General features: G+C 39.0%; 1 protein-coding gene across 1 annotated transcript; it reads right to left on the bottom strand.

The window, feature by feature from the left end:
* Positions 1–819: 819 nt before the first annotated feature.
* On the bottom strand, positions 820–2,516 carry LOC110685285. The gene is made up of 4 exons (XM_021861775.1): positions 1,328–2,516; positions 1,068–1,191; positions 901–976; positions 820–857 (listed from the first exon to the last, which is right to left on the bottom strand). Exons 1-4 carry the CDS (start codon positions 1,570–1,572, stop codon positions 820–822), a joined length of 483 nt encoding a protein of 160 aa, XP_021717467.1. The 5' UTR covers positions 1,573–2,516.
* Between the last annotated feature and the right edge of the window lie 10,174 nt (positions 2,517–12,690).

Below are 12,690 nucleotides of genomic sequence, written 5' to 3' on the forward strand. Positions count from 1 at the left end.
ATTAAGAGAAATAAGCACATATGTCAATTTTCGACCCTAACTCATCCAAAATCATCCAAATTTGGGCTATATGGCTAAAACCATGCCTATTTTCTATGCTTTCAAGCAAATGGACTCGTTCTTTCTTCTAACATTCCAATATCACATACTTTTAGGTTCATAAGGATAGAAATTAAGAGAAATAAGCACATATGTCAATTTTCGACCCTAACTCATCCAAAATCATCCAAATTTGGGCTATATGGCTAAAACCATGCCTATTTTCTATGCTTTCAAGCAAATGGACTCGTTCTTTCTTCTAACATTCCAATATCACATACTTTTAGGTGCATAAGGATAGAAATTAAGAGAAATAAGCACATTTGTCAATTTTCGACCCTAACTCATCCAAAATCATCCAAATAAGCATATAATGAGTTCTACTTTGCTAATTTGCCATATATCAACTCATATAATAAGTGTTTTCCGCAATCCTTTTTGCTTTGTTGTTGGTTGCCACTTGGCCTTTTCCAGGTACTTCCTTGAAGTGTGTCTTCAAGAAAAGATCATGGGCATTTGGTAATTGGCCTTGGTTTTTTGCAGCCTTTATATATACATGCAGAAAATGAATGAAAACATGTTAGCCCACCAAAATTCATTAATAGATAAATGACTTAATTGTTACTGGACATATTGTAGGAACCTTACCATCCTTTTAGCATGTTGTACAGATGACATTGAACCTTGAAAGTGGGTCGGTTCAACGACATTTTCCATGGATCCGCTTCTTGTTTTGTTCCGACCGCTTCTTATATTCTGGATCGGTGGCAACAATTTGCATCATGCCTTCGTGGACATCCTTATTAAGCCATCTTGGTCTGCGACCATTCAGCCTGTGTGTGATGTTGTAGAACGTGTCACGTAGGCGATTTGCAAACTTTTCTTCGAAAGTGTCCTTCACTTGGTTGTTTAACTTAGGTGCCCACTTGAATTTTTTCTGCAAATCAAGAAAATGTCTTTATTACAAAATTCAACTCCATTAATATAATTTATAAAACATGTATTATGTTAGGTTAAAGTTATCATACGTTGAACAAGTTCCAAAAGTGCTCTCTCGAATCTTCATCAACCTCTCCATAATTCCTCCAAGGCTCAACATAGTAGCCGGTTAGCGAGTCGGAGAACACATTCTTCACCGGGATATCATCAAACCTATAATAAAGGATAGACATTCATGTAAGTAGATAATCAACAAAAAGTGAACAAAACATGGTTAAAGTAATACAAATTCACTTTATCAAAGTAAATACGAATTTAAGGATATTTCATTATACAAATACATACGCACCAAAGTGTGGAAGGGTCCAACTCTAGCAAGTCATTAGGATGCGGGTCCTGTAGCTCTTGTTCCTGTTGCTCCTGTTGCCCTTGTACATGCCTAGGAATCTGTCTCCGATTAACGATTTCTTGAGAGGCCCCCAAATCATGTGCCTCCTCTTCCTCCATTGACTCATCCTCGTCAACACGTACAACCTCAGATTTCCCCTTAGTCTTTCTCCTCCTGGACGTTTCTCCTTTATTTCCTCCTCCCATGATGACCACCTGAAAAAGTTGTTAGTACCATGATCGCACATTGTAAATTCATAAATTAGATCCATAAGACATTAAAATAAAAAAATGACACCAAAAATGTAATGCAATATTACAAGTCCGAGTAGTCATTAAAAACTAAACATTCGAAGACAATAGTTAAAGGAGTAACTACATATTCTCCTCTTCATTACTCTTATCACTACTACCACTATCATTATTACTATCACTAGTGTCATCTAAAAATACATCGATGTCCTCTTCTTCGTCACTGTCACTGGAGCCAATGCTTTCTTCTTCTTCTTCATCGCTTGAGATAATAAAGCCATCGTCATCATCATCATCACTATCAAGTTCATAGTCTGGAATGTCATTTGGTGGACAAAGCGTTGCATGTACTTGTGGTGAAGGACCCTGCAAAAACTCTAAATCCACCGGAGCATCAATCACCGACCTTGCTTGAGTTCTAAATACAGCCCACCATTGAACCCGATCACGTTTAAGGCTAGGGTAAGATGCATAATACACTTGAGACACTTAGTAAGATAAGACAAATGGATCATACTTGGGATACTTCTTAGTATGATTTACTTCGACAAGCTTGTATTGTTCATGAATGTTCATTCCTTTACCACAATCCATCCAACTACAACTAAACAAAATAGTCTTGTACTCTTTTTCGGGACCGGTGTAGACAAGTTCAATTATGTTGTTTAAAATGCCAAAGTACTCTCCACCGTCCTCACTTGAGACACACACCCCGTAATTCATCGTAGATTTGTGTTTGCCATAGGACTGTGTGTGGAAATTAAAGCCACCGACAAATATCTGGTTCCAAGTCCGAACACGCTTGAAAGGCCTCATAGACAATGCTCGCAACACATCGGAACTTGGTTTTTGTTCTCTCACCTATAACCGTTACGAATACAAGCGTCACACTAATTGAAATGAAATATATTATATTATATTATCACAAATTAATCGATATGCAATGTTCGAAAAGTATTATCACCTTGTGATGAATCCAATCAGGGAATTCACTTTCGCATTTCTCCATGACATCTTCTCGACGCAAATAAGTTCGAGTACTAAGAATGTAGTCCTCAAACTGCCTAATAGATTAATGACACATGGTTAATCATTCCAGCAATTATATTAAATTTAAGGGATTTTCAAAAGTTTATCCTAAACATATATACCTTTCGTATTCACCAAGAATGCCGGTATTTCTTAAAACGAACAAATGAGCACATTCGAGTTCCTTGTCATCTAAATACCGAGTTTTACCCAAATTTGACACACGACCCTTATCCACCGTGAACATCTCTGGGATTTCATCGTTGTCAGCCGGGGATTCCACATCAGCATTCACATTTCGACCTAGATCTCGTGTTTTTGTGTCAACTGAGGGCTGAAAGTAATTAGAGCAGAAGTTTGATATCTCTTCAGTGAGATAAGCGTTGCATATGGAACCTTCAACGCGAGCCTTATTACCAATTTTTTGTTTCAGGTGATTGAGGAACCTGTAATTATGTTTATGTAGCCGTAGAAGCTTAAGTAACGAAAAGCAATGAAAGAGATGAAAGTAAGAGTTGAGAAAGGACCTTTGATTTACCTTTCGAAAGGATACATCCACCGATATTGAACAGGTCCACATAACTTGCCCTCATATGGAAAATGAATTGGTAAATGCTCCATGGAGTTGAAGAAAGATGGGGGGAAAACCTTCTCAAGCTCGCACAAGATCTCAGCTATGTTTTTTTCCAATCGCTCCTTGTCGCTAACAGTAATTGTGTAGCAACATAAATCGCGAAAGAATTGGCTTATCTTTGTAATTGTATTCCATATATGGGTAGGGAGCAATTCTCTCAAAGCAGTGGGCAGCAACCTCTCCATGAACACGTGACAATCATGACTTTTCATTCCATGTAACTTACCTGATTGCAAATCAACGCATCGGCTCAAATTGGAAGCGTAACCATCAGGAAACCGCAGCTGTTTGACCCAGTCACACAAAACCTTTCTCTAAGCCTTGTCAAGAGCAAATGGAGCCTTTGGCATGAATTCTTTTCCTCTATCATCCTCTTGAAGATGTAGCTGGGGCCGTTTACAGTATTTAGCAATGTCATTCCGAGCTGATGGCGTGTCACAAGATAGCTTTTTCACGTCCATTATAGTGTGAATCAACTGATCAAAAACGTTTTTTTTCAACGTGCATGACATCTAAGTTGTGACGAACAAGCAGATGTTTCCAATATGGAAGGTCCCATAGAGTGCTTTGCTTGAACCATCCTTTTTTTTCATTCTTGAGACGTTTCAGTGCCTCGGGGCCATCTGTTGCTTTCAGGAGGTTTTTCACACATTCCCAAAGTTCCTCTCCTGACATGATGTGAGGTGGTGAACCTTTTTCGACTTTGTTTTTACAAAATGCATTTTTACTATTTCGAAAAGGATGGTTTATCGGAAGGAATTGACGATGGCAATCAAACCAAGAAACCTTACCACCATTTTTGAGCCAAAATGATTTGCTTTTCTTTATGCAATATGGATAAGCCTTCTTACCGGCTGTGGTCCAACTAGATAACATACCATAAGCCGGGAAGTCACTAACGATCCATAGGATGGCTGCTCGAAGATTGAAATTTTGTTTTCTCGAAATATCGTAAGTATTTTCCCTAACTTCCCACAACTGTTTCAACTCGTGTATGAGCGGTTGCATTTAAACATCCAAGTTGCCCTTAGGGTTTTTAGGACCAGGAACGAGTAACGAAAGAAATATGAACTGTCTTTTCATGCACATTGACGGAGGCAAGTTATAAGGGGTCAAAATGACAGGCCAACATGAATACTGTCCCCCAAACTGACCATGTGGAGCAAATCCATCCGTACATAGGCCAAGTCGAACATTACGAGGTTCAGAGGCAAACTCAGGAAAGCAACTATCTAGGTGTTTCCACGCTTCACTATCGCTAGGGTGTGCCATTGTGCCTTGAACTCGAGGATTTTTAGCATGCCATGTCATTTCCTCAGAAATGTTTTTAGTTGAAAAAAGCCTTTGCAACCTAGGTGTGATAGGGAAATAAAATAGAACATTCAAAGGCACTAAGCTACCTTTAGAAGTCTTCTTGTATCGGTCGCTTCCACACACCCTACATGTAGATAATTGAGCATCATCTTTCCAAAACAACATACATCCTTTCGGGCATGCATGAATATTTTCATGGGGCAGCTCTAACCCCTTAACAATTTTCTTGACCTCATAGAATGTCTCGGCCATGTGGTTGTTGTTAGGAATCGCTTCATTAACCAAAGAAGCAAATCCATCAACACATATGTGCGGCAAATTATACTCACACTTTAGGCTAGTGATTCTAGAATCCATCTTTAACGCAGACAATGAACTCCCTTCATATAACGGTTGTTTAGAAGCCCTTAACAAATCAAAAAATGGCTTGGCTTGTGCATTAGGCTCCTCCTCTAATGAAACAGGTGGCTCTTCGGAATGGCCTTGATCTTGAGACTGACTAAAGGCATCCAAAACCATTTCACGATATTCATTTGACTGCCTTCTACGAGTTCCTGGAAACCCTTCCCCATGACACATCCACTCATAGTAATTAGGTAAAAAACCGTTGCGATACAAATGAAGTTTGACCGTATCTGGATCCCAAAGACGTTTGTTTTTGCATTTAAAACATGGAAACCTAACTTCATTCGGGTTGCTACTCTCGGGATGATCTTCCACATATTTAAGGAATTCATTTACCCCCTTCAAGAACTCAGGATTAATAGAATTCCCAACCTTCCTTTCGTACATCCAGCTACGTTCTTTTCGTTTCATGATTACAAGTTCTATACAACTAACACATATGCCATTAATCACATTAGTCATAAAGCACAATATATATTCATTATAGATCAAACTGTTATGGAAATGCAAATGAGAAGAGAAATGATTTCCAAGGGTCCTTATCACTCCAACCTAACCCATCCTTGTACGTTCAATCTCACTAGTGAATGTATGCCAGAATTTCAATTCTATGGAAAATCCGGTAGCATCTCCCTACAGTTCCCCAAGTACACAATATAGGCGATTAGAAACACCTATATATGTACCTAGAGAACATTGTAGAGAAATGACAAGCAAGGATCTTCCTTAGAATTAAAACAAAGGAATACATTCACCATCTAAGTGAGAATAAACGTACAAGGACAGTCCCAACCGGGGACTATTCAAGACATACTCCTAATGTGTATGCCTTGAACGGGTATCTAGGCATATGATTATGCAAATGATTTTTTTAAAGATATTAAAACTAAACTAACATACAAAAAATTATACAAATATATCATAATTAAACTTAACATAAACAAACATATCATAAAACCATAACATTAATATAAACAAATCAAACCAAACAAAACAAAACTAAACTAACATATCATAATATTAAATATAGTAACATGCATTATAAAAAAATAAACTTAAGTAAGAAACATTATATTAAACTAAACAAAACTAAACTAGATTATAATGAACTAAAGTAATCTAACATACATCATATTAAACAAAACAAACAAAACGTACCTAAAGTTTCATAATATTAAACTAATCTAATATACTTTAGTAAAAAAAAACTAAATTTAACCACATTATATTAAAATAAACTAAACTAAAGTTTCATAATATTAAACTAATCTAATATACTTTAGTAAAACTAAACTAAATTAAACCACATTATATTAAAAAAAAAAAAAAAAAAACCTTAACTAAACTAACATACTTACAAAAAAGTAAACTAAACTAAACTAACAAACTTACAAAAAAAAAAGTAAACTAAACTAAACTAAAACACATTATATTAGAAAAAACTTAACTTAACTAAGTTATGTTAAACAAAACCAAACCAAAGTAACATACATACAAAATATTAGAGTTTGTAATGTGACTAACCTTTAGATCTACACTTCTTTTTGACAATTAAACAATCTAATTGTACAAATCCTACAAAATATTTTAAAAAATAAATTAAATAAATAAGGGTTTATTATTTAACAAAAAAAAATTAAAAAAAAAGTGGGGGAAACTGACCTTGGCGCGGCGCCGGCAACAACAACCATCCACGGCGAGGGAAGGGAGGAGGTCGGAGGTCGGAGGCTGCGGTTGTGGTGGTCAAAGCAAAAAAAGTCAGATTCGAATGAAAAAAAAAAACAAAAACCAAAAAAAAGGTGTACACTGACCTGGTAAGGTGGCGCCGGAGGCTCGACGACGGACACAAGCCGCCCCTTCAGTCGCCCTCTTTCTCCTTCTCGTCCGATTTTTCTTTCTCCTTCTCGACCTCTATCTCTCTAACAATGTCGGCTCCGTTTGGGTCACCGACGACGGCAGTTGCGTGACGGAGGGCTGAGGTTTGGGTCACCGACGGCGGCAGAAACGTGCGGCGACTTCTCTACCCACTCTCTTTCTCTCTCCTTCTCTTTCGTTCACCAGGGCGTCGCCGGAAACCACCAGGGCGGCTGGTGTGCGTCGCCGGCGTAACGGTTAAGCGCCGCCTCGTTCTTTCTTCTCTCTCCTTCTCTCTCTCTCTCTCTCTCCTGCCGCTGCTTCTCTTTCTCTCTCTGCGTTTCTTTCCCCCTTTTTTTTAGGTCAAGGATACAATTTTAATTTCAAAATATGACAATGACTTTTACGACGGAAATAAATTCCGTCGTAATTATAAACTTACGACGGAATATTCCGTCGTAAAGTAATTTGCGATGGAATATTCCGTTGTAAGTTTATAATCACGAAGGAATTTATTTCCGTCGTAAAATTTACGAGGAAAAATGCCTCGTAATTGAAATTTTCCGTCGCTAAATTGCGACGAAATGTTTTCCGTCGAAATATCCACCTTACTGACGGAAAAACATGTCCGTCGTAAGTATTCCGTCGCAATATAGCCTATTTCTAGTAGTGTCTAAGACTCTTGGCTTCCCAATATGTACTCATAGACAACGAGCTACATAAAAGGGTACCTAAGGGTCGAGCTCTTTTATGTGTAGGAAAAAAGGATGCCCAAAGAGCAATGAGGATAGTCCACGAAGGAATATTTGGCACTCAAATAAATGGAAAAATGTTAGTCCAAAAGATAATTCGAGAAGAATATTATTGGACTACATTGAATAGGGATTGCCATTAATACGTAAAAAGATGCCCTAAGTGCCAAATCTATGCCAATTTACAACATGTTCCTCCATACTTGCTTTACACCTACACGTCGCCATGGCCATTCTCTACATGGAGAATTGACATCATCGGCAAAATCACTCCCCCAGGAACAGGAGGCCACGAATATATTCTAGTAGCAATTGATTACTTCACAAAGTGGGTCGAAGCGCAATCCTACACTAAACTCACTGCAAAACATGTAGCACTCTTTATCGAGAGAAATATTATTTGTCGATACGGAGTGCACATGAAATGATGAGTGACAATGGAACTCACTTTCAAGCCGAATGTGAAGAATTGCTACAAAACTATGGCATTCAAGATCATCATTCTTCCCCTTATAGGCCTTAAGCAAATGGAGCAGTCGAGGGAGCTAATAAGAATCTAAAGACTATCATCGAGAAAATGACAGAAAATTATAAGGATTGGCCTGACAAACTTCACTTCGCATTGTGGGTTTACCGCACGTCAATTCGCACATCAACAGGGAATACGCCATTTACCTTGGTATATGGAATGGATGCCGTACAACATGTCGAACTAGAAATTCCATCTCTACGCATCGCGTTAGAGAGCAAACTCGATGAAGTTGAATGGACTAGGGCAAGATATGAAGAGTTAATTCTACTCGATGAAAAACAACTAGAAGCTCTACATCACATCCAGTGTTATCAAACTCGTATGGCTAGGCATTTTAATAAGAAGGTCAAGACAAAAAACATCAAAGTAGGAGACTTAGTGTTAAAAGCATTAAGGAAAAATGTTTTAGATCCAAGGGGAAAATTTAAACCTAATTGGTCTAGACCCTAAATTGTCAAAACAATCCTGTCAGGAGGTGCAGCAAAATTAACTGATATGGATGGCAATGAGTTCTCGAACATGACAAATTTTGACCAACTTAAAAAATACTACCCACAATTACTTGAGTTGGACACTCAAGAGAGCTACGTTTGGCCTGATTCCTTAAGAAAGGATACGTAGGCAACCCTTTACGGGTGCGGCCACTTTATTTTTTTTAAAAAATAATCTCTCCTCCCAGAATAAATTAACAATTCGACAGAAGATCGACGAAACGTCGGCATCACAGAATTTTTTTTGGCACCAGCCGATGACCGTTAGTGCTAGACGACGGCGCCCATCGCCTGACGCCAGACTGCCGCAGCCGGCGCCAGTCTTGAAATGGTGGCGCCAATTTACAGTTAAAATCCTGGGAATATTTCGGTGTTTTTCAGAAAATTTTCGACTTCCGTACTCAAAAAAAATTCTGGAAAATTAATTTTTCGGTTTTCATTGCTTTAATAAAATAAATTTAAAGCAAATATTTTAATTAAAAAGCTGGAATTTCATTAATAAAATAAAATACATTATTGATGGAATTTAAATAAAGCTTAAATAAATTAACTTTAAATAAAAAAATAAACTAAGTCTAATAATTGGAAATTAAGCAATGCTCTTAATCTTCTTTCTCTTTCTTAGCCCTTTTCCAATTTTTGTCTGCTTCCTCCTCCTCATCCATAACCTTAGCTAGTAGGCATCCTTTAGAGGACCTACATTCAATCTTGGAGTAAATAGTTTCCCCCTCAGCTAGGACTCCATGCTTCTTTTCTACCCAGGTCTTCTTTTCTGTGGTGTCAGCTTTCCTTTTTCCCTTATCTTTTGCAGTACTCTTCTTCCTAGGCATTGTAGTGTTTTAAACTCAACTCTTTCACCTAAGCGTTCCTTAACAGAAACCATCTTGTCACCTAGACGACTCTTCACATCAGTTTGGCTCTGATTTTTCTTCACGTCCTTTGAAGGTTTCTTCAGCAGCCACTTTTTCACATCATTGGGCAATGAAGAAGGAACCTTTTGGGTAATTACTTCCCATAGAGGTCTGGCCCTCCAATAAGCATCAAACTTGTCTACTTCCTAGGAGACAGGGAACTCGTTGGGAGGACGAAAATCTCTAGAAGGAATATTCTGAAGTAGACCGTATTGTCTTTTTACCCTGCAGGGATAATAAAAAGTCATACGGGACAAGCTTGGAAGACGACAGAAAGGTTGCTTGTTGACACCAACCATCCTTTTTATTGTCCACCAAGGGATGACCCACTTGATGGCAAAATTGCGAGATTCGAAGACCTTCTTCCATTCATGGCGCCCCATCTTAGAGAAGCGTTTCTTCCTCCTCACGAAGCAATTTGGAGTGTACTTCTCAATGTTGTCTGGATGGCTAATTAATTCCAGCCTTTCCATTAGCCACATCTGTAAAAAAAAAAAAAATTGCAATGCAAATAAATTATTATTACTATACAAAAACATATTTTTGATTTCTGTAATTAAAAATATAATTTATCTACCTGTAATAAAATTGGAGAGCCCCGAAAAGATGCTTTTGGATTCCTCTTTAATTCATCAAGACTTATCATAGTCTCTCCAACTATTAAAAGCAATGGATTTCTCCCTAATTCAATTTGTTCTAATACAGTGGATATAATTAATTTACCCTCATTATTTTAACCACTAGTAAGAAAAAATTGATTAAGCATACAAAATAAGAAAGCCCTTCTTCTATAAATATGGAATGATTCAGAATAAGGTCTATCAAAAAAATGGCGAGCAAATTCTTTCAGATTAACTATATATGTTGCCATCTACTATTTTTGATAGATCCCTGTCTTTTAAATTGAAAAAGCGTTCAAAATCCTTATAATAATATGCATCTATTCTAGGGATTACTACAAGATCTATTGCAGGGAAACCTAAAATAGCACCAAATTCTTCCGGCAAAGGGCTAATTTCATCATACCCTATTCTAAAACAATGAGTATCTACATCCCAATAGAGCGGTATGAATAAAATCTGAATCAAGATCTACCCCTTTGATACCATAAATACCCCCCAAGTGAAATACATCTAATTCTTTTCTTTCTTTGGCATTAAGAGACCGACACCATTCATGGGTGTAATTGGTAAAAGTTTTGGTGACTAAAGACATGATATTATTTTTCTAAAAGCTAAGAAATATTTTATCTGCTGAAATTATGAAGAGAATCGGCTGGGCATGGGGCTATTTATGCACGAAATCGGAGCAGTTTTAATCTGGGAAGGATTCGGAGTCAGCGCTCTTTAGCGCCAGACGCCAACTCTTGGCGCCTGACGCCAGAGCCTGGCGCCAAACGCCAGAGCCTGGCGCCAAACGCCAGAGCCTGGCGCCAAACGCTAAGTGTAGCGCCTGGCGCTACACCAAAACGTGTGGCGCCAGCTGGCGCCTATTTGTCTCATCGTACGCGCTTTCTGCAAAACCGCGTTTCGACTTAATTCCAGTTTGCTAATGACTTTACGGTTTCCTTATCTTTTTCTAAATATTCTTTTATTTCTCTTTTATTATTAATATAACTGTTATATTACTTATATTATTTTTTCTGGATTTTATTTAGACTAATTTCCAAGTTTTTATAAATCCAATATTTTATTTGACTTTTCCTTTTTTTTCATTTTTTCTTTTTGGGGGAGAAAGTCGAATACCCTCCATAACATTTTCGTGCACACACAAACATGCACATAATAATAATAATAAAAAAATGAAAAAACATGATAAATAGAAATAAACTCATAATAGTATGTATATACAAAATATGTCTAAAAAATGAGTCTAACTAAAAGGCAAAGTTCTATACAAAGTAAAAATAAATAATAAAAAAAGCACAGGAACAACTACGGCGCCGGGGGACATAAACCCATCATCGCATAAAACTCCGTTGTACAAGGAGTAACCTCTCCACCAGCTTCGGCTCTAGCTCCAGCATCAGCTCCAGTCTCCGCGGGAGGAGGAAAGCTCAACGTAGGACCCGTCCACCCAAGATCTACCTGAGGCTGAGGCTGCGGAGGTTGCTGCGATGACGAGCCAACCTTGTACATCCCACCACCTCTAGGAGCCCCCTCTCCCTGGCCTACCGGCGTAGCATGTGCACCCTCAGAGGAAGAACCTGAGCCCTCTACCGCCTCGGTACGAGCAGCCTCAGAACGACCACCCCGACCTCCCGAAGTAGTGTGGCGACGTCTCGAGCTAGACCTCGCCGGATCCCTCCGCACCTCAGGTCTCGTGCGGGTACGAGAGGGAACGGGCTGACCCTGCAAAAGAAATTAAAATCAGAAACAGGCAAAATGGAAGCGGTAATACAAAAATATATGAAGGGAAGACTACCTCCTGACCGGCGTCGTCCCGACGGTAGTTAGCCACGTTCCTCATCCGGACAAGCTGGCTCCGGAAGGCATCTATGCATCGTGCCAATGCCGAAACCACCTCGCGTGAGAACTGTCAAAGAAATAAGTCAGTAAACATGCATAACATATATGGACAAAAGTTGCAAGAAAGCAAGCTTACCCGAGTCTGGCGGAGAGGAATCGACCGCTCCACGAAGCGCTCGTCCTCAAGAGCTGGAGGAATCATCTCCTCAATCGGCCCATCTGTCCCCTTATAATGGATAGACATACGGGGTGGCACGAACTCAGCAGCATCGTCCTGACAAGGCAAAACAAAATCAGTAAAGCATTACTTGGGGGCTACTTAACGAAAGGTAAAAGCTGAAAAATCGTACCGCCACATCCTCAGTAGGCACAGGAACTAGAGCTAACAACGGCAATAGCTCCTCCGCATACCATCGCCCAGGGATCGTGTAAGATCGCCAAGGGGTACCAGCTCCCTCAGACATGCTCACCAACCTCGTGGCGTTAAACATGTGACGTGGTGGAGGAGCAGGAATGACAAAGGCATCGGAGGAATGCTGAATAGCAACCCTCTCCCTAAGGTACGCAGTCGTTCCATAGGTCCCTAAGAAATAGCGATGCACGGTCGGTACAACACCTCAGGATCCTGCAAAATGCGTCAATCAGGCAAGAATCTATCTAAGGCATTAAAAGTGTCAAATGAG

The sequence above is a fragment of the Chenopodium quinoa genome, unplaced genomic scaffold (assembly GCF_001683475.1).
Source record: "Chenopodium quinoa cultivar QQ74 unplaced genomic scaffold, ASM168347v1, whole genome shotgun sequence".
Taxonomy (NCBI): Eukaryota; Viridiplantae; Streptophyta; class Magnoliopsida; order Caryophyllales; family Amaranthaceae; genus Chenopodium; species Chenopodium quinoa.

Coding starts and splice junctions, on each gene's coding strand:
- LOC110685285 (XM_021861775.1), bottom strand. CDS start 1,572: ATGGGAGGAGGAAATAAAGGAGAAACGTCCAGGAGGAGAAAGACTAAG. Junction 977..1,067: donor ACTTTTGGAACTTGTTCAAC/GTATGATAACTT, acceptor CTTGATTTGCAG/AAAAAATTCAAGTGGGCACC. Junction 858..900: donor AAAGTTTGCAAATCGCCTAC/GTGACACGTTCT, acceptor GAATGGTCGCAG/ACCAAGATGGCTTAATAAGG.